This window comes from Notolepis coatsorum (genome assembly GCF_963971535.1).
Source record: "Notolepis coatsorum genome assembly, chromosome: 6".
Lineage (NCBI taxonomy): Eukaryota > Metazoa > Chordata > Actinopteri > Aulopiformes > Paralepididae > Notolepis > Notolepis coatsorum.
In genome coordinates this window covers 16,836,892-16,859,181 of record NC_140170.1, presented here as the reverse complement: position 1 = coordinate 16,859,181, position 22,290 = coordinate 16,836,892, and the positions used below count along the sequence as shown (strand labels likewise).

Genomic DNA, 22,290 nt, shown 5'->3' with positions numbered 1-22,290 from the left:
ATAACCAGCAGGGAGTTATAATCTAACTACAGCCTCTCACCATAACCAGCAGGGAGTTATAATCTAACTACAGCCTCTCACCATAACAAGCAGACTTGGAGTTATAATCTAACTACAGCCTCTCACCATAACAAGCAGACTTTGAGTTATAATCTAACTACAGCCTCTCACCATAACAAGCAGACTTGGAGTTATAATCTAACTACAGCCTCTCACCATAACAAGCAGACTTGGAGTTATAATCTAACTACAGCCTCTCACCATAACAAGCAGGGAGTTATAATCTAACTACAGCCTCTCACCATAACCAGCAGGGAGTTATAATCTAACTACAGCCTCTCACCATAACCAGCAGGGAGTTATAATCTAACTACAGCCTCTCACCATAACAAGCAGACTTGGAGTTATAATCTAACTACAGCCTCTCACCATAACAAGCAGGGAGTTATAATCTAACTACAGCCTCTCACCATAACCAGCAGACTTGGAGTTATAATCTAACTACAGCCTCTCACCATAACCAGCAGACTTGGAGTTATAATCTAACTACAGCCTCTCACCATAACAAGCAGGGAGTTATAATCTAACTACAGCCTCTCACCATAACCAGCAGACTTGGAGTTATAATCTAACTACAGCCTCTCACCATAACAAGCAGGGAGTTATAATCTAACTACAGCCTCTCACCATAACCAGCAGACTTGGAGTTATAATCTATCTACAGCCTCTCACCATAACAAGCAGACTTGGAGTTATAATCTAACTACAGCCTCTCACCATAACAAGCAGGGAGTTATAATCTAACTACAGCCTCTCACCATAACAAGCAGACTTGGAGTTATAATCTAACTACAGCCTCTCACCATAACCAGCAGACTTGGAGTTATAATCTAACTACAGCCTCTCACCATAACCAGCAGACTTGGAGTTATAATCTAACTACAGCCTCTCACCATAACAAGCAGACTTGGAGTTATAATCTAACTACAGCCTCTCACCATAACCAGCAGACTTGGAGTTATAATCTAACTACAGCCTCTCACCATAACAAGCAGACTTGGAGTTATAATCTAACTACAGCCTCTCACCATAACCAGCAGACTTGGAGTTATAATTAGGGATGTCCCGATCCGATCACGTGATCGGCGTCGATCACGTGCTTTTCAGAGGATCGGGGATTGGGAAAAAATAATAATAAAAATCGGCAGTCAAAAAAAGAGAAATTTTATTCAACAAACATGACCATGTCCACGTCTTAAACTCATACGGAGGCCTTAGTTTTGGTTTTAAATTACATATAATATATCATCATTAATGTATTTATTGTCACACAGAGCAGAATAATTGTCCACAACAAACACATTCCCCTTTAATTTTCACCGTTGCAACAAACACCCCTTTAATTTAGACGCTACACGCTCGACCACATCACAACAACAGTACAACACGTCGCTCCCGAAATACGGTTAATATCCACTGACTTGAGCAGCTAGACTTAATGTCAGAGGTTTGGAACTAAGCATTTTAAAATAGAAAGTCAAGCCAGTTGCAATGTTTGCAAGGAGGACAGACTGGAGGCGAAGTTTTCAGACTAACTTTTCACCTGGAGGATAACGTGACTGAGGATTATCGTCAGCGTTTCAGACCAGAATGGACCATTACATAAGTCGAACACTGAATGTATACTAATGTGCAAACATATATTGAAACTTTTAATATTTCTCATATGAAGCAGAAGCACATTTCTCAGGGTGAATGTAATAACAAAAGCCTCCACTCTCGCGCCCCGGACTATAGGCAACAGATGGGCTTGTCTCGCTCTGCCAGTTTCTGACAAAAATGCGTCAAAATTGATTACTAATGTGAAAGATCGGATCGGAAACGATCGGATCGATAGATATTTAAAATCACATGATCGGGATCGGATCGGAAGCAAAAAAAGGCGATCGGGACATCCCTAGTTATAATCTAACTACAGCCTCTCACCATAACCAGCAGACTTGGAGTTATAATCTAACTACAGCCTCTCACCATAACAAGCAGACTTGGAGTTATAATCTAACTACAGCCTCTCACCATAACAAGCAGACTTGGAGTTATAATCTAACTACAGCCTCTCACCATAACAAGCAGGGAGTTATAATCTAACTACAGCCTCTCACCATAACAAGCAGGGAGTTATAATCTAACTACAGCCTCTCACCATAACAAGCAGACTTGGAGTTATAATCTAACTACAGCCTCTCACCATAACAAGCAGACTTGGAGTTATAATCTAACTACAGCCTCTCACCATAACAAGCAGACTTGGAGTTATAATCTAACTACAGCCTCTCACCATAACAAGCAGACTTGGAGTTATAATCTAACTACAGCCTCTCACCATAACCAGCAGGGAGTTATAATCTAACTACAGCCTCTCACCATAACCAGCAGACTTGGAGTTATAATCTAACTACAGCCTCTCACCATAACCAGCAGACTAGGAGTTATAATCTAACTACAGCCTCTCACCATAACCAGCAGGGAGTTATAATCTAACTACAGCCTCTCACCATAACCAGCAGACTTGGAGTTATAATCTAACTACAGCCTCTCACCATAACCAGCAGACTAGGAGTTATAATCTAACTACAGCCTCTCACCATAACAAGCAGACTTGGAGTTATAATCTAACTACAGCCTCTCACCATAACAAGCAGACTTGGAGTTATAATCTAACTACAGCCTCTCACCATAACAAGCAGGGAGTTATAATCTAACTACAGCCTCTCACCATAACAAGCAGACTTGGAGTTATAATCTAACTACAGCCTCTCACCATAACAAGCAGACTTGGAGTTATAATCTAACTACAGCCTCTCACCATAACAAGCAGACTTGGAGTTATAATCTAACTACAGCCTCTCACCATAACAAGCAGACTTGGAGTTATAATCTAACTACAGCCTCTCACCATAACAAGCAGGGAGTTATAATCTAACTACAGCCTCTCACCATAACAAGCAGGGAGTTATAATCTAACTACAGCCTCTCACCATAACCAGCAGACTAGGAGTTATAATCTAACTACAGCCTCTCACCATAACCAGCAGGGAGTTATAATCTAACTACAGCCTCTCACCATAACCAGCAGACTTGGAGTTATAATCTAACTACAGCCTCTCACCATAACCAGCAGACTAGGAGTTATAATCTAACTACAGCCTCTCACCATAACCAGCAGACTTGGAGTTATAATCTAACTACAGCCTCTCACCATAACCAGCAGACTTGGAGTTATAATCTAACTACAGCCTCTCACCATAACAAGCAGACTTGGAGTTATAATCTAACTACAGCCTCTCACCATAACAAGCAGACTTGGAGTTATAATCTAACTACAGCCTCTCACCATAACAAGCAGACTTGGAGTTATAATCTAACTACAGCCTCTCACCATAACAAGCAGGGAGTTATAATCTAACTACAGCCTCTCACCATAACAAGCAGACTTGGAGTTATAATCTAACTACAGCCTCTCACCATAACCAGCAGACTTGGAGTTATAATCTAACTACAGCCTCTCACCATAACAAGCAGACTTGGAGTTATAATCTAACTACAGCCTCTCACCATAACAAGCAGACTTGGAGTTATAATCTAACTACAGCCTCTCACCATAACAAGCAGACTTGGAGTTATAATCTAACTACAGCCTCTCACCATAACAAGCAGACTTGGAGTTATAATCTAACTACAGCCTCTCACCATAACAAGCAGACTTGGAGTTATAATCTAACTACAGCCTCTCACCATAACAAGCAGGGAGTTATAATCTAACTACAGCCTCTCACCATAACAAGCAGACTTGGAGTTATAATCTAACTACAGCCTCTCACCATAACAAGCAGACTAGGAGTTATAATCTAACTACAGCCTCTCACCATAACAAGCAGACTTGGAGTTATAATCTAACTACAGCCTCTCACCATAACAAGCAGGGAGTTATAATCTAACTACAGCCTCTCACCATAACAAGCAGACTTGGAGTTATAATCTAACTACAGCCTCTCACCATAACAAGCAGGGAGTTATAATCTAACTACAGCCTCTCACCATAACAAGCAGGGAGTTATAATCTAACTACAGCCTCTCACCATAACAAGCAGACTTGGAGTTATAATCTAACTACAGCCTCTCACCATAACAAGCAGACTTGGAGTTATAATCTAACTACAGCCTCTCACCATAACAAGCAGACTTGGAGTTATAATCTAACTACAGCCTCTCACCATAACAAGCAGACTTGGAGTTATAATCTAACTACAGCCTCTCACCATAACAAGCAGACTTGGAGTTATAATCTAACTACAGCCTCTCACCATAACAAGCAGGGAGTTATAATCTAACTACAGCCTCTCACCATAACCAGCAGGGAGTTATAATCTAACTACAGCCTCTCACCATAACCAGCAGGGAGTTATAATCTAACTACAGCCTCTCACCATAACAAGCAGACTTGGAGTTATAATCTAACTACAGCCTCTCACCATAACAAGCAGGGAGTTATAATCTAACTACAGCCTCTCACCATAACAAGCAGACTTGGAGTTATAATCTAACTACAGCCTCTCACCATAACAAGCAGGGAGTTATAATCTAACTACAGCCTCTCACCATAACAAGCAGACTTGGAGTTATAATCTAACTACAGCCTCTCACCATAACAAGCAGACTTGGAGTTATAATCTAACTACAGCCTCTCACCATAACAAGCAGACTTGGAGTTATAATCTAACTACAGCCTCTCACCATAACCAGCAGGGAGTTATAATCTAACTACAGCCTCTCACCATAACCAGCAGACTTGGAGTTATAATCTAACTACAGCCTCTCACCATAACCAGCAGACTAGGAGTTATAATCTAACTACAGCCTCTCACCATAACAAGCAGACTTGGAGTTATAATCTAACTACAGCCTCTCACCATAACAAGCAGACTTGGAGTTATAATCTAACTACAGCCTCTCACCATAACAAGCAGACTTGGAGTTATAATCTAACTACAGCCTCTCACCATAACAAGCAGACTTGGAGTTATAATCTAACTACAGCCTCTCACCATAACAAGCAGACTTGGAGTTATAATCTAACTACAGCCTCTCACCATAACAAGCAGACTTGGAGTTATAATCTAACTACAGCCTCTCACCATAACAAGCAGACTTGGAGTTATAATCTAACTACAGCCTCTCACCATAACAAGCAGACTTGGAGTTATAATCTAACTACAGCCTCTCACCATAACAAGCAGGGAGTTATAATCTAACTACAGCCTCTCACCATAACAAGCAGACTTGGAGTTATAATCTAACTACAGCCTCTCACCATAACCAGCAGACTTGGAGTTATAATCTAACTACAGCCTCTCACCATAACAAGCAGGGAGTTATAATCTAACTACAGCCTCTCACCATAACAAGCAGACTTGGAGTTATAATCTAACTACAGCCTCTCACCATAACAAGCAGACTTGGAGTTATAATCTAACTACAGCCTCTCACCATAACAAGCAGACTTGGAGTTATAATCTAACTACAGCCTCTCACCATAACAAGCAGACTTGGAGTTATAATCTAACTACAGCCTCTCACCATAACAAGCAGACTTGGAGTTATAATCTAACTACAGCCTCTCACCATAACAAGCAGACTTGGAGTTATAATCTAACTACAGCCTCTCACCATAACAAGCAGACTTGGAGTTATAATCTAACTACAGCCTCTCACCATAACAAGCAGGGAGTTATAATCTAACTACAGCCTCTCACCATAACAAGCAGACTTGGAGTTATAATCTAACTACAGCTGTAACTGAGGGGTACAATTCCCTGACTGTATTGATAAGTATGGTATCATTAAACCACTACCGCTTTATGTACTTTAACTACTGGCCACACAGTACATGATATAGATATGATGAACACTTTCCCACCATGAAACCAAGTCCACACAAATGTATAAGTCGAATATTTAATATATAGCAAAGGGTATATACAACGTTCACTTAATGACATTTATGATTTGGAATGCACTTGTAAGGCAAATGAGTATTCGTAGGCAAATCAACATTGAATGTCCAATCTCTGGTTACGCAGGAAGCAAGTATACAACCTGGTTCTTTAGGGAACTATAGCGATGGTACTTAATGATTATAGCTGGATATACTAAAGGGGTCCTGCTGGTTGTAAGTCAGTAGGGGGGGGGGGTTAGGAGAGCCGCCGGCGATATCCCATCTGGCCAACAATTTCTTGGGAGAATTCAGAGTGCTGAACACGGTGCCCACAGAACCTTGGTCCACAGATGAATACAGTTGGGCCCTCTTGTAGACGGTAGCTGCCGGTCCACAACGAAGAGACGTGAGGCGACCTCACTCGGGGTAGAGCGCCGTCTCACCTGGACTCCTCTCGGGGGGTAGTTCCAACACTCACCAGTGTTGGCTGTTATCCATGGCATAAATCAAAGCACCCAAAGCAAGTAGATAATCCAAGCCGTGTAGGGCTCGCCGTCGTCCGGGTAAGGTAATCCAATGTGCAGGTCCACTCGTCCTAGCCCAGAACTCCTCGGATGAAAGCACCACACGTGGTCTGCCCAGCCTGGTTGAGACTCTAGATAACGCGAGGAAACGATGGGGGTACTACTCACTGTATAACTCTAACCGAACGATGCACCATACATAATAGACTATTATTAACTTAATAGAAATACGTCCCACTCGACGGTATAGTGCCAAACTATGACAATTCAACTATTAATCCACACGATGTCTCAATGCCATTCTGAGGCCAAGTTGACCATACTGCACCACACGTGTATCGTGGGTGAGGCTTAACGTCTTGCCACTAGGTTGGAGGGTAAAGAACTAAGGGCTAAGGGACTAAAAGAAAGTTCTACTTTACTTGCGCCATATATATATGCGCTGTGAACAAATAGTACCATTCGTATTTCGCCAGACGTATTCCTACGCGGAACCGGGCTAGTAACGACATGTTCGTCGGCACGATTGAACTTGAACCAAGGGGCTTGGCTGCTGGCGCCAAGTTCTTGTCCAATGAGAGAATGAAACTATTATGGGCTGTTAGTAGACTAAAGGGATATTCAGTGTATATGTACAAGGAATATACAAGGGATATCAAACGATATACAAATACTATTAAATATATATCCATAAATAAATATATATATTCGGTTTAATCTGATCCTTCACAACAACAGCCTCTCACCATAACAAGCAGGGAGTTATAATCTAACTACAGCCTCTCACCATAACAAGCAGGGAGTTATAATCTAACTACAGCCTCTCACCATAACAAGCAGACTTGGAGTTATAATCTAACTACAGCCTCTCACCATAACAAGCAGACTTGGAGTTATAATCTAACTACAGCCTCTCACCATAACAAGCAGACTTGGAGTTATAATCTAACTACAGCCTCTCACCATAACAAGCAGGGAGTTATAATCTAACTACAGCCTCTCACCATAACAAGCAGACTTGGAGTTATAATCTAACTACAGCCTCTCACCATAACAAGCAGACTTGGAGTTATAATCTAACTACAGCCTCTCACCATAACAAGCAGGGAGTTATAATCTAACTACAGCCTCTCACCATAACAAGCAGACTTGGAGTTATAATCTAACTACAGCCTCTCACCATAACAAGCAGACTTGGAGTTATAATCTAACTACAGCCTCTCACCATAACAAGCAGACTTGGAGTTATAATCTAACTACAGCCTCTCACCATAACCAGCTGACTTGGAGTTATAATCTAACTACAGCCTCTCACCATAACCAGCAGACTTGGAGTTATAATCTAACTACAGCCTCTCACCATAACAAGCAGACTTGGAGTTATAATCTAACTACAGCCTCTCACCATAACCAGCAGACTTGGAGTTATAATCTAACTACAGCCTCTCACCATAACAAGCAGACTTGGAGTTATAATCTAACTACAGCCTCTCACCATAACAAGCAGGGAGTTATAATCTAACTACAGCCTCTCACCATAACCAGCAGGGAGTTATAATCTAACTACAGCCTCTCACCATAACCAGCAGGGAGTTATAATCTAACTACAGCCTCTCACCATAACAAGCAGACTTGGAGTTATAATCTAACTACAGCCTCTCACCATAACAAGCAGGGAGTTATAATCTAACTACAGCCTCTCACCATAACAAGCAGACTTGGAGTTATAATCTAACTACAGCCTCTCACCATAACAAGCAGGGAGTTATAATCTAACTACAGCCTCTCACCATAACAAGCAGACTTGGAGTTATAATCTAACTACAGCCTCTCACCATAACAAGCAGACTTGGAGTTATAATCTAACTACAGCCTCTCACCATAACAAGCAGACTTGGAGTTATAATCTAACTACAGCCTCTCACCATAACCAGCAGGGAGTTATAATCTAACTACAGCCTCTCACCATAACCAGCAGACTTGGAGTTATAATCTAACTACAGCCTCTCACCATAACCAGCAGACTAGGAGTTATAATCTAACTACAGCCTCTCACCATAACAAGCAGACTTGGAGTTATAATCTAACTACAGCCTCTCACCATAACAAGCAGACTTGGAGTTATAATCTAACTACAGCCTCTCACCATAACAAGCAGACTTGGAGTTATAATCTAACTACAGCCTCTCACCATAACAAGCAGACTTGGAGTTATAATCTAACTACAGCCTCTCACCATAACAAGCAGACTTGGAGTTATAATCTAACTACAGCCTCTCACCATAACAAGCAGACTTGGAGTTATAATCTAACTACAGCCTCTCACCATAACAAGCAGACTTGGAGTTATAATCTAACTACAGCCTCTCACCATAACAAGCAGACTTGGAGTTATAATCTAACTACAGCCTCTCACCATAACAAGCAGGGAGTTATAATCTAACTACAGCCTCTCACCATAACAAGCAGACTTGGAGTTATAATCTAACTACAGCCTCTCACCATAACCAGCAGACTTGGAGTTATAATCTAACTACAGCCTCTCACCATAACAAGCAGGGAGTTATAATCTAACTACAGCCTCTCACCATAACAAGCAGACTTGGAGTTATAATCTAACTACAGCCTCTCACCATAACAAGCAGACTTGGAGTTATAATCTAACTACAGCCTCTCACCATAACAAGCAGACTTGGAGTTATAATCTAACTACAGCCTCTCACCATAACAAGCAGACTTGGAGTTATAATCTAACTACAGCCTCTCACCATAACAAGCAGACTTGGAGTTATAATCTAACTACAGCCTCTCACCATAACAAGCAGACTTGGAGTTATAATCTAACTACAGCCTCTCACCATAACAAGCAGACTTGGAGTTATAATCTAACTACAGCCTCTCACCATAACAAGCAGGGAGTTATAATCTAACTACAGCCTCTCACCATAACAAGCAGACTTGGAGTTATAATCTAACTACAGCTGTAACTGAGGGGTACAATTCCCTGACTGTATTGATAAGTATGGTATCATTAAACCACTACCGCTTTATGTACTTTAACTACTGGCCACACAGTACATGATATAGATATGATGAACACTTTCCCACCATGAAACCAAGTCCACACAAATGTATAAGTCGAATATTTAATATATAGCAAAGGGTATATACAACGTTCACTTAATGACATTTATGATTTGGAATGCACTTGTAAGGCAAATGAGTATTCGTAGGCAAATCAACATTGAATGTCCAATCTCTGGTTACGCAGGAAGCAAGTATACAACCTGGTTCTTTAGGGAACTATAGCGATGGTACTTAATGATTATAGCTGGATATACTAAAGGGGTCCTGCTGGTTGTAAGTCAGTAGGGGGGGGGGGTTAGGAGAGCCGCCGGCGATATCCCATCTGGCCAACAATTTCTTGGGAGAATTCAGAGTGCTGAACACGGTGCCCACAGAACCTTGGTCCACAGATGAATACAGTTGGGCCCTCTTGTAGACGGTAGCTGCCGGTCCACAACGAAGAGACGTGAGGCGACCTCACTCGGGGTAGAGCGCCGTCTCACCTGGACTCCTCTCGGGGGGTAGTTCCAACACTCACCAGTGTTGGCTGTTATCCATGGCATAAATCAAAGCACCCAAAGCAAGTAGATAATCCAAGCCGTGTAGGGCTCGCCGTCGTCCGGGTAAGGTAATCCAATGTGCAGGTCCACTCGTCCTAGCCCAGAACTCCTCGGATGAAAGCACCACACGTGGTCTGCCCAGCCTGGTTGAGACTCTAGATAACGCGAGGAAACGATGGGGGTACTACTCACTGTATAACTCTAACCGAACGATGCACCATACATAATAGACTATTATTAACTTAATAGAAATACGTCCCACTCGACGGTATAGTGCCAAACTATGACAATTCAACTATTAATCCACACGATGTCTCAATGCCATTCTGAGGCCAAGTTGACCATACTGCACCACACGTGTATCGTGGGTGAGGCTTAACGTCTTGCCACTAGGTTGGAGGGTAAAGAACTAAGGGCTAAGGGACTAAAAGAAAGTTCTACTTTACTTGCGCCATATATATATGCGCTGTGAACAAATAGTACCATTCGTATTTCGCCAGACGTATTCCTACGCGGAACCGGGCTAGTAACGACATGTTCGTCGGCACGATTGAACTTGAACCAAGGGGCTTGGCTGCTGGCGCCAAGTTCTTGTCCAATGAGAGAATGAAACTATTATGGGCTGTTAGTAGACTAAAGGGATATTCAGTGTATATGTACAAGGAATATACAAGGGATATCAAACGATATACAAATACTATTAAATATATATCCATAAATAAATATATATATTCGGTTTAATCTGATCCTTCACAACAACAGCCTCTCACCATAACAAGCAGGGAGTTATAATCTAACTACAGCCTCTCACCATAACAAGCAGGGAGTTATAATCTAACTACAGCCTCTCACCATAACAAGCAGACTTGGAGTTATAATCTAACTACAGCCTCTCACCATAACAAGCAGACTTGGAGTTATAATCTAACTACAGCCTCTCACCATAACAAGCAGACTTGGAGTTATAATCTAACTACAGCCTCTCACCATAACAAGCAGGGAGTTATAATCTAACTACAGCCTCTCACCATAACAAGCAGACTTGGAGTTATAATCTAACTACAGCCTCTCACCATAACAAGCAGACTTGGAGTTATAATCTAACTACAGCCTCTCACCATAACAAGCAGGGAGTTATAATCTAACTACAGCCTCTCACCATAACAAGCAGACTTGGAGTTATAATCTAACTACAGCCTCTCACCATAACAAGCAGACTTGGAGTTATAATCTAACTACAGCCTCTCACCATAACAAGCAGACTTGGAGTTATAATCTAACTACAGCCTCTCACCATAACCAGCTGACTTGGAGTTATAATCTAACTACAGCCTCTCACCATAACCAGCAGACTTGGAGTTATAATCTAACTACAGCCTCTCACCATAACAAGCAGACTTGGAGTTATAATCTAACTACAGCCTCTCACCATAACCAGCAGACTTGGAGTTATAATCTAACTACAGCCTCTCACCATAACAAGCAGACTTGGAGTTATAATCTAACTACAGCCTCTCACCATAACAAGCAGGGAGTTATAATCTAAGTACAGCCTCTCACCATAACAAGTAGGGGTGGGACGATACATCGATCCAGATCGATACATCGATGTAATTATCAACAATCGAATCGGATCGATGCGATGTAATAAGATCGATTCATATCGATACTCTTATTTTGAAAATCCTGTGGCGAGTCTCATATCCGCCCAAGAACAACAGCAGTAGCTCCGTGTGTGTAGACGTTACAGCATAGCATTCTCCCTTTCTGTGTGTGTGTGCGGGCGTCTTTGGAAAGACCAGATGAGGTCAGAGGAGTTTGATGTTTAAATGTTATTTAAACATAAACAATATAATACATAATAAATGTAGGCCTATACATGATCATGCAACATCAACAAATTGTTGTAGGAACGGTTTGGGAGAGGGAGGTTGTGAGTTTTGAGTTCCAAAAAATTTAGCTTAAAGTTTAAAGCTCAATATATAAAAACGTGGCACTTTACAGTGAACAGGAGGTCTATTTGTATTAAAAACAATAGATTGATTTTCCTTTAAATGTCTGGAAGAGCTCAAAAATACAAATGTCAAATGATATTTTCATTACCTTTTTTTTGTTGATCTAAATGTTACTGATTGTGTTAAATGGGCATATGATATCATCTCATATCGATCGCAGGCACCTGAATCTAATCGTATCGTATGGTATCGTGAGAGACTTTGTGATATCGGCAAATATCGTATCGTTGTCCAAAGAATCGATATCGTATCGTATCATGATGAAACTGGTGATTCCCACCCCTAATAACAAGCAGACTTGGAGTTATAATCTAACTACAGCCTCTCACCATAACAAGCAGGGAGTTATAATCTAACTACAGCCTCTCACCATAACAAGCAGACTTGGAGTTATAATCTAACTACAGCCTCTCACCATAACCAGCAGACTTGGAGTTATAATCTAACTACAGCCTCTCACCATAACAAGCAGACTTGGAGTTATAATCTAACTACAGCCTCTCACCATAACAAGCAGACTTGGAGTTATAATCTAACTACAGCCTCTCACCATAACCAGCAGACTTGGAGTTATAATCTAACTACAGCCTCTCACCATAACAAGCTGACTTGGAGTTATAATCTAACTACAGCCTCTCACCATAACAAGCAGACTTGGAGTTATAATCTAACTACAGCCTCTCACCATAACAAGCTGACTTGGAGTTCTCCGAGGCGAAGTAGATGCCCGAGCCGACGCGCCCCCCGGAGTGAGGCATGATCCTCAGGCCGCTCTTCAAGATGGCCGCCACGACCGCGATGTTGGTGCCGTGCCACAGCAGACGGCGGTTCTCCAGACCGTCGTGCTCCCGGAAGCGCTCCGCCTGCGAGGAGCAGAATGACAACGTACAGTATTAGGAGCCAAGCGCATATTCTACTAGTCGTTAAATAATTTTTTTTTTTTAATAATAGTTTATGCTAATATCGTTTTGTAAATATCAAATATATATATATATTTTTTACCGGAACCTACACTGTGGTCTCATAGGACATAGGTAACACAACATGTACCGTACTTTTCGCACTATAAGCCGCACTGGACTATAAGCCGCAGGTGTTTTAATGTTTAATTACCATATGTAATTAGCATTGGGACACAATACTGTCGGACAAATAACAAGAATTAACTAATTTACAAGTTGTATTAAGTTTAGCAAATAAGGGAACAGATAAATAACATTTCAATGCAGTCAAAAGAGCAATATTTAGATTTTTACATTTTCGGGTTTGGTCACGTCGAGTCACATATAGAGTAAGCCGCACCGTTATATAAGCCGCAGGGTCGAAAAATGGGGGGAAAAGGTGCGGCTTATAGTCCGAAAATTACGGTATATAAAAACCTGTTGTCAAGAAAACTGACCACCACAGATAAGAGCAATACAAATAAAATAGCGATTTTTTCCCCCCAATGTTGATTTATGAAAACAATCAAATAGTTAATGCGAATATCATTTTGTAAATATTAAATATATTTTCTCTTGTTTTTACACACTGTAGTGTATTGAGAGGGGACCCTATTAACCGTTACACCGCTGAACGGCATGCTGGGTACAGGTAGCTAGCTAGCCAGGTAGCATAACAGTCTGTCAGCAGCTGGGAGAACAGAAGAGAAAGATGAAGAAGGAGAGACCGGAGATGTTAGATGGTAGCAACGCTTTGTACGTTTGCCACTTTGTTTCACTAAGTTCACACACTTCCAGCTTCAGTGATGTAACGTTCAGAGTGAATGATTTATGTTCGCCTGGTCTGCTAGCTGTTAGCGATGACAGCAGCCAGCTGGCTCACTTGTTGGATTATCTCATAAATTTGCTATTAAATGAAAACAAAATCATATGTTAACGTGAGAGGGGGAGTTCCCAGTGACTATCGAATAGCAATTTTGTGAGTTTGTCCCATCCCCGTGTAAGGGCTGCCTTCAGAACTAAGTTTGTTTGGGAGTGGAAATATTTCCTACCATAAGACAAACGGTGAAGCACAATTACATAAAAATCCAAAACAAAATCAAAGACGACCTTGACAGGTGGTCAAAACTTAAAAACTCAGTACAGGCACGGATATCAATAGTTAAGATGGACGTACTACCTAGAATCAACTTCTTCAGCTCAATGCTACCGTTACCCCCTCCAGAGGGTTACTGGAAAGAATTACACTCCTCCACATACAAATTTATTTGGAATAACAAACCACCACGCATAAAAAGATCCACTGCACAGAGAAACAAAGCCGACGGAGGTATGGCATTTCCAGATTTTTTCCACTATTTTAAGGCGTACACTTTAAGACCATTGACAACATGGTTTGATCCCCAAGCATTAGTATCCTGGAGAAAATTAGAAGAAAATAGTTGCTCCACATAGACTGAAGGACATAGCATACACTAAATTATCAATTAAGCAATGCAAATGGAAATTTGGCCCCATAATTACTCATGCGATCCGGATATGGCGTGAAACACAAAAAACATATTCTAACCCACATAAATGGCATAATCATACTCCCTTATTCAATAACAATGCACTCTTGATTGGAAAACGACCTATAAGATTCCCTATATGGGAAAAGCAAGGCATACACTCATTAGGTGATGTTTTCAACAAACAGGGTTTTTGTAGTTATGAAGAAATACGCAAAAAATTTTATCTCACCAGTTCCACACATTTTTTTTACGCACAGTTATTGTTATGTTTGAAGTCTCACGGTGTTCCAATAAGGATACCAATTGTACACCACAGATACCACAAATTCTTCTATGAAAGAGAGACATCGAGAGGTTTTGTTTCAGATTTTTATCATCAATTACTAACGTCCTCACGGTCCTCGTATGAAACCCTCCACCTAGACTCAGTCTGGAGGAGGGATATACCAGACCTGGAAAGAGATTTTGATTGGCAAGAAGCCTGGGCAAATGTTCGATTTACATCAAGGAACCCGGACCATCAACAAATCAATCTTAACTATATTCACAGGACATACTTGACTCCTATAAGACTGAACAGAATGGGTCTTAAACAAGACCCCAAATGCTCCTTATGTACAAATGGGGACGAGGGGACATTTATGCACATGTACTGGGACTGCCCACCAGTTAAGATATTCTGGAAAGAGGTGACCCAGCAATTATCAAATCTCTTAACTCTGGATATACCTGTACACCCCTCTGTATTACTGCTGAATGATGTTTTTGAGGGTGCAGTAAATCCACAGCTAAAGAGATTGGTTTTATCGGGTATCACAGTGGCTAAAAAGCTGATAGCATCACGATGGTTCCAACCGGAAAAAATGTGCCGAAAGGTCTGGATTATTACATATCTCGATGTGATCTATCAAGAAATATCTACAGCAAGAATTTTGGGTCTCAATGAATCCAAAATGACAATGTGGTTAGAAGTGGTGGAGAGAATAAAAGCTAGCATATAAAGGTAGTGTCTGGTTAGGAGCGAGGGATAATGGATGGATTATCCATTGGGGGGTCCAGGGTGGGGGGTACGAGCTGGAGCATACGTGTGTAGGGTATAGATAGCAGGTATTAGGGGTATATCCTGTATAAGTCATTTAACTATATGGTGATTTCATTGGATGTGCACTGTTAATAATGCTTGTATATCTTATCGTGTGTTGTCATGTTTGTTTATATGTCTGTTTAAAAATTAATAAAAAAAATAAAATACAAAAAAATAACTAAGTTTGTTTGGAATGGTCTGAATCAGAAGTGAAATTGTACATTTTGTTGCGTTTTTTACCGGGCTGTGACCTGAGACTGAGACCCCCTCTTACAGGTGGACCGGGGGGGGGGGCTGAGACCTACCTCTTACAGGTGGACCGGGGGGGGCTGAGACCCCCTCTTACAGGTGGACCGGGGGGGGCTGAGACCCCTCTTACAGGTGGACCGGGGGGGGGGTGAGACCCCCTCTTACAGGTGGACCGGGGGGGGGGGGGGGGGGGGGCTGAGACCCCCTCTTACAGGTGGACCGGGGTGGGCAGAGACCCCTCTTACAGGTGGACCGGGGGGGGGGGGGCTGAGACCCCCTCTTACAGGTGGACCGGGGGGGGGCTGAGACCACCTCTTCAAATGAGCCGAGGACACTACCGTCTACCGGTGTGAAAGAAGCCTAAATGTAAACAGTTCCTACCTCCGTCTCTCGGTCCACCTCCCAGACGTTGAGAATCTTTGCGTCGCGATAGCCGGCTTTAGTTCCTTCCAGGTACTTCTCGATGATCTTCAGATAGAAGAAAGGAATGACAGGTGAATATCAGAGGCGGACGATAGAGGGGAACAAGGACACGAAGTGGCACAGATGCCAAGCTAACTGGACTTCCACAAAGCGCATCGCCCGTTAGCCGCCACTGGGGGCAGAGTGGCTAACCGTTAGGGATGCAGCGAATGGGAAATTCTTGGCCGAAACCGAATACCGAAAGGCAGAATATGATTTATATAAATATATATAATGTTTTTTTTTTTTTTTTACCAATGTTCAGCTACCTGATTATGGCAAAAGACATGATTATGGCAAAACGTAACTTAAATAATATTAATAATCACTATTATGGGTCCATAAAACATGTATTCAGCACTTTTGAATGCATTAATTCCAGACTGACTGCTGACTCATACAACAAAATGTGCATTAAAGTCAAGTGCATTTTATTTTCTCTGTAGGATAACTACAACAAAGTGCATTCAGAACAAAGCCAAGGTGCTTTAAAACTGCATAAAGATCTAGGCCAGTAGATAATATATAGAAAATATTATCTCTTTTCAAGTCTTACTGAACAAAATTAGGTTTGAGTTTTGAGCTTCCTAGTTGCCGTAGTTGATGATGTCACACTAGGATATCAACACACAGGTTTGGAAGCTGGAGGAGCTCGATGCATGAAGCAATATAAAGAAACGAATAGCCAATAAATGTGAAGTTATCTTTGAACCTCTGTTGTCAAGCCCCGTCAATATAACCCCCCCCCCCCCCCCCCCCCGCTTTCCTCACTAATGGAACCGGTGTTGTGGAGTCCAGTGTGCGACCCATAGCATGATCTTTGGGTGAGCCGCGTCGGGGGGGGGGGGGGGGTGCGCGGCGCGCGGCGCGCCTCTCAGCGAGGAGTGCTCAGGAGTCGGACTGTGTAATCGCAGACGTTACTAGTCTGTAGCCTGTAGTAGGTAGAGTAGAGTTAGAGTAGACAACTCACTTACCGTCCGGCCGTCTGGACGGGGCTTCCACAGCACATTCCATGATAAAAAAAAGTATCTATTTAGTTAGATAGAGATGATTATCTCTCAGACTCCTGATAGGCTCCTAATAGGCTACATTTATTTGCTTGCTGCATTTACATTGGCTGCGACGAATCGATACATTGGCTGCCTGCAGTGACGCTGACGCCCACCACAGTCACCACTGTGAGTGACGTGAATCTCAAAACAATGATTTATATTTAACTAATAATAGTCCCCACGGCCACCGGAGCAGCACCAGCCGCAGGTGTAATTGCGCCTGTAGATGATCCGATTCCCGCCTCCTGCTGCTCTGTCAGCTTCACTGTCAGTGAATAATATATAATAGTAATTTAGAGACCCCCCAAAAAAATCGCAAATCAAGTTTGCAGGGGAGCTGATGTCTGATCTAGGGGAGCTATAGCGGACCGGGCTCCCCTCGTGGATCGCACCCTGGTGGAGTCACTCCGCTGTCTAGGGTAACGCTTAGCGGCGGCTAACGTTAGTTAGCTTGGTGGCTCGTGTCAATTCAATTCAATTGAAGGTCCGAGCTTGTCTGTGTCTAATGAAATGAGTTTTGATTACGTCATCACAACAACAACAACAACAACACGTTAGGTTACGAACGTAACCCTGTTCTTTGACATTCTGTGATATTTTTTTGGTGCTAAAACCCTTTCAGCCGAAAGGGCCCTTTAACCATTTTCGGCCAATATGTTTCGGTGGCCGAATATTCGGTGCATCCCTACTAACCGTGACTGAATAACGGACTGAATTACTGACCGAGTTAGTGGCATTGCCAGCAGTGGCGAATCCTTATGGAAGCCAACGGAAGCCATGCCTCCCTAATATTAAAATATGAATTAATATCAAATATGAAATATGAAAAAAATAAATATATATATATAATTTTTTTTTAATATAGTTTACATTCTTTCTCATCTGTGCATCTGTGTTATAATTTTTTATTTTTTTTAAATGTCTCCCTCTTTTCCTTCTCACTCCCTCTAACACACTGTCAGACTCACTGTGCTCACTGCAGCTAGTATAGGAGAGAGGCAGGGGGTAGGTCTCTTTCTCCAGGCTTCCAGCATTATAGAGTCCAAATCCGATCCTAGCCAATCAGATTCAAGCTGACTGCCACACCCTAAAAGTTTAAAACGGGGCTGAGAGGAAGACACTCAGCATATTTTCCCCTCTGCACTCTGAACATTGTATTAACCCGTAACTGTTCCCACGGGCCGAATATTGCCCCGATCCTCGCAAGATTAAATCCACAGGGACCTCTCGGCGTGCCGAAGCTTTTCCTAAATCACTTCCATCATCGAAAACGAGGGGAAAAGGTCGGCTCGCGACCCTGAAAATGTTGCGTGATTTTAAAAACGCTGTATTAAGTGAGCCTATTATGGGATCCACGCGAGCTTTCTATCGTGGAAACATCTGGGCGTCCCGCAACTTTTACTCATTCACATGTAGCCCCGAAAATGCTTAGAAAAGGAAAACAGAAAGCGTGGAATAAACTCGCAGAAACGGAAAAGTGTCCCACGGACGCGCCGTGATTCCGATCCGCGTGAAAATATTCACGGCCATAGAGGAGACCGTGGGACACCTTTTTGCAACCGAATATGTGTCTCGAATTTGCTCCCACGCGGCGCGCAAAATCGTGCAAGGAAAAATCGGACCAAAAATGAATCAATGCTCCAGCAGTATTAATGACCCTGATGTAAACAAGACAAACGTCTTTCTCTGGTCTGCATCCCCTTATACAATTGTGTGTATTGAGCCGTACTGTATTGTACATGGTGACTGCTTGACTAAAAAAAAAATAAAAATATTAATAAAAATATTTAATAATTTTTTTTTTAATAATTTTTTTTTGGCTTCCCCTGTTATTTTACCCACGCGACGCCACTGATTGCCAGTCACAGAAGTCTGCCTCTATATAAAACAACAAATAATGTAGGTCGATTCAAAATATTGCCAGTGGTAATATTGGACAGTGGACAGCAAAATGATGTAAAGACTTCTCATCACGATGCAAACATGAACTGTGGACTAGTACCTTGAAAGTATCCGTGTCTTTTCCTAGTAAACTGAGCTTGCACTTCAAAGACGTGTAGTCCTGGTCCACGGGGTGGGGAACAGTCTCCTCCACCATCTCCCCGTGAGCCTTCTCCGTCTCAGACTTCAGCGTCTGGGCGAGCTCGATGTCAGCCAGCACCTGTGGGGGTCATCGAAGAGTCAGGTGAGTAAAGGACTGAGTAACAGAGCCACGTTCACACTGCAGGCCTTAGTGCTCAATTATCATTTATTCAGGGTTCCCAGACATTGCAAAATGAAATTCAAGGACTTTTCACGTACTTTTCTAAGCACAGTTTTTCATTTTAAAAGGGCATTTAAAAGGATACAATTCACTTTTAAATGCCGTTTTTTATTGAAAAGAAAATCGGATCCAATATGTATGACTTAAAACTAGGGATGCTCGATATTGGCTTTTTTACCGATACCGATATAGTCCAACTCTTAACACTTTAATCGCCGTTGACGCTGTTCAGCGTCATTCCCCGCCATGCTCATTCTGCCGTTGACGCTGGACATCGTCTTTGATATCAATATTTCAAAAATCTGTGATCGAAATCATATTTCTCCCCCGGAGACATGAGATGTACTGGTGAGCCCCTATCAACTCTCTAACGGTTCAAGAGCGCCATCTGGTGGCCGATCGGCCTGATCGCCCAGGGAAGAAACAGGAAGTGGAAGCTGGTGCTCATTTCAATTTGGTCCGATCACTCGCTATAGGTCCCGGGACTCGATCTCGACACAATGGATAGCGATCCGTTGCCAATAACTCGATAAACAACATGATTTGGACGTATATACTAATATAAAACCTGGAAATGGATCGGGTATTTCTACATCCCATAATAGAAAAAATTCTGTTCCACGCTCATCTCCCAACGGCGAGAGGAAGCTACGGTGAGTTTCAGCGTTATTTTTTAATGTCTTCTATACTAACTGCTCTAATGATCATATCACCCACACTAGATGAATGATATAACGTTGCCCACGGAATTATAAACGACCCCCCGCCCATCCGGTCAACATCAGATCATACGTAGTAACTTCTAGAAGTACGTGCAGTTGACATTTTTTATCTCGCACAGATTCCTACCAAACTGTATTTGATCATCAATATAATGCATTTAGGGCTATAAATCAAGTTCTGGAGAAAGCTGCAGAAAACGATAAAAACATACTTATACTTGTTTAGACCGTATTTTAGTATGAATATGTGAATGAAAAAGTATAACGTTGCTACACCCTGAACAATAGATATAGGACTTTGAATGGGCCATGGTAATGTCAATTTAGCAATACAATTTAAAAAGTTATAGCCCTGCAAAGAAGGGGAACTTCTCCATGTTAAATAGGGCTGGCTAGGGATGGTAAATTATGAATTTAACCCCGGCGATCAAAGTGTTAATTTCCGATACCGATATCAACCGATATCACATTTTAATGCCGATATCGGTCGATAATATCGGTAGGCCGATAATATCGGACATCCCAACTTAAAACCAATTTCCGACAATTAGTTACACTTTAGATAAAAACAATTATATTTCTTGATTCAGAACTATTTTATCATGGATGAACAACTTTCAATGCGAATGGTTGATTTGAATTTCTAGGACTTTTTAAGCACCTTGTTAAAAATAAAAGGGCTGTTTTCAAGGAATTCCAGGCCTTGACTTTTTTTGGACACAAATCAAGCACTTTAAGCACTTCAAGGACCTTGTGCGAACCCCGTTTATTGCTCAGATCAGATTTGTAAGTGGCTTTGTAAGTGGCTTTGAATAAAAGCGTTCAGCTAAATGACTAAATGTACAACATAATATTACCATGAGCATCTCCTTCTTCTGCCCAACGACCTCCGTGTTGTCGATGGCTGGCGGCCTGGTCCTGCCGAAGCTGTGTGGGATGGTGGTGAAGAACTTGGAGGACAGCTCCTCCAGAGAGGCTCTCCTGCTCTTCTGCTTCAGAGCCGCCTCGATCTCCTCCAGCACCTCGAAGCCTTTCGCAATCTGTATCTTACTCAGTTTGCCCAACGGCATTTTCTTTATGTCTGTCACAGAAAACACACACACGAAAACACACAGTTAAACAACATAGTTAGTCATCAGCTCATTTCATATCATAGTAGTCATAACAGCTGTCAGTTTATCGCGTTAATTAGATTAATTAATTACAGCAAATTATCATGTTATGAAAATTAACAAAAAATTTATTAAAATTAGGGATGTCCGATATTATCGGCCTACCGATATTGTCGGCCGATATCGGCATTAAAATGTGATATCGGAAAATATCGGTATCGGTTTTCAAAAAGAATATATATATATATATATATATATATATTTTTTTTTTTTTCTTACATTTCAACCTTTATTTACCCAGGCAAGCAAGTAAGAACAAATTCTGATTTTATTTATTGTCAAAAGTATGCATAATGTTGTATTAATTACACAACAAGAGATATGTAATGTTAATTACCTGAAATTTTTCTGTTTTTGGGGGGGGGGGGGACCCTGCATATATCGGTATCGGTTGCTATCGGTATCGGAAATTAAGAGTTGGACAATATCGGTATAAAAGTCAATATCGAGCATCCCTAATTAAAATATATAATTTTTAATTTTTTTTAATCTCATTCATTTCATAAGAACGTAGAATAAACATTTACAGACTTTTCTTTTTAAATGGTCCATTTGCATGTTCTTGGTATCTGATTCTAGGGACATCTATGGATCTCAGGGAATGTATTCCCAGTTTCAGAAATACTGTGTCTGTTACTAAGCTTGAGTCAATTGTAATGAACCAAATGAGA

The 22,290-nt window shown here is 41.6% G+C and overlaps 1 protein-coding gene across 1 annotated transcript in view; it reads right to left on the bottom strand.

The window, feature by feature from the left end:
- The window catches only part of parp3 (poly (ADP-ribose) polymerase family, member 3), a 64,572-nt gene that overhangs the window by 25,396 nt on the left and 16,886 nt on the right, over nt 1–22,290 (bottom strand). The window contains exons 6-9 of the mRNA XM_084315979.1: nt 21,305–21,528; nt 19,465–19,623; nt 16,330–16,416; nt 12,846–13,023 (exon numbers count right to left, since the gene is read on the bottom strand). Of these exons, the coding sequence (XP_084172105.1) occupies nt 12,846–13,023; nt 16,330–16,416; nt 19,465–19,623; nt 21,305–21,528 (648 nt within the window). The remainder of the gene's footprint in view (nt 1–12,845; nt 13,024–16,329; nt 16,417–19,464; nt 19,624–21,304; nt 21,529–22,290) is intronic.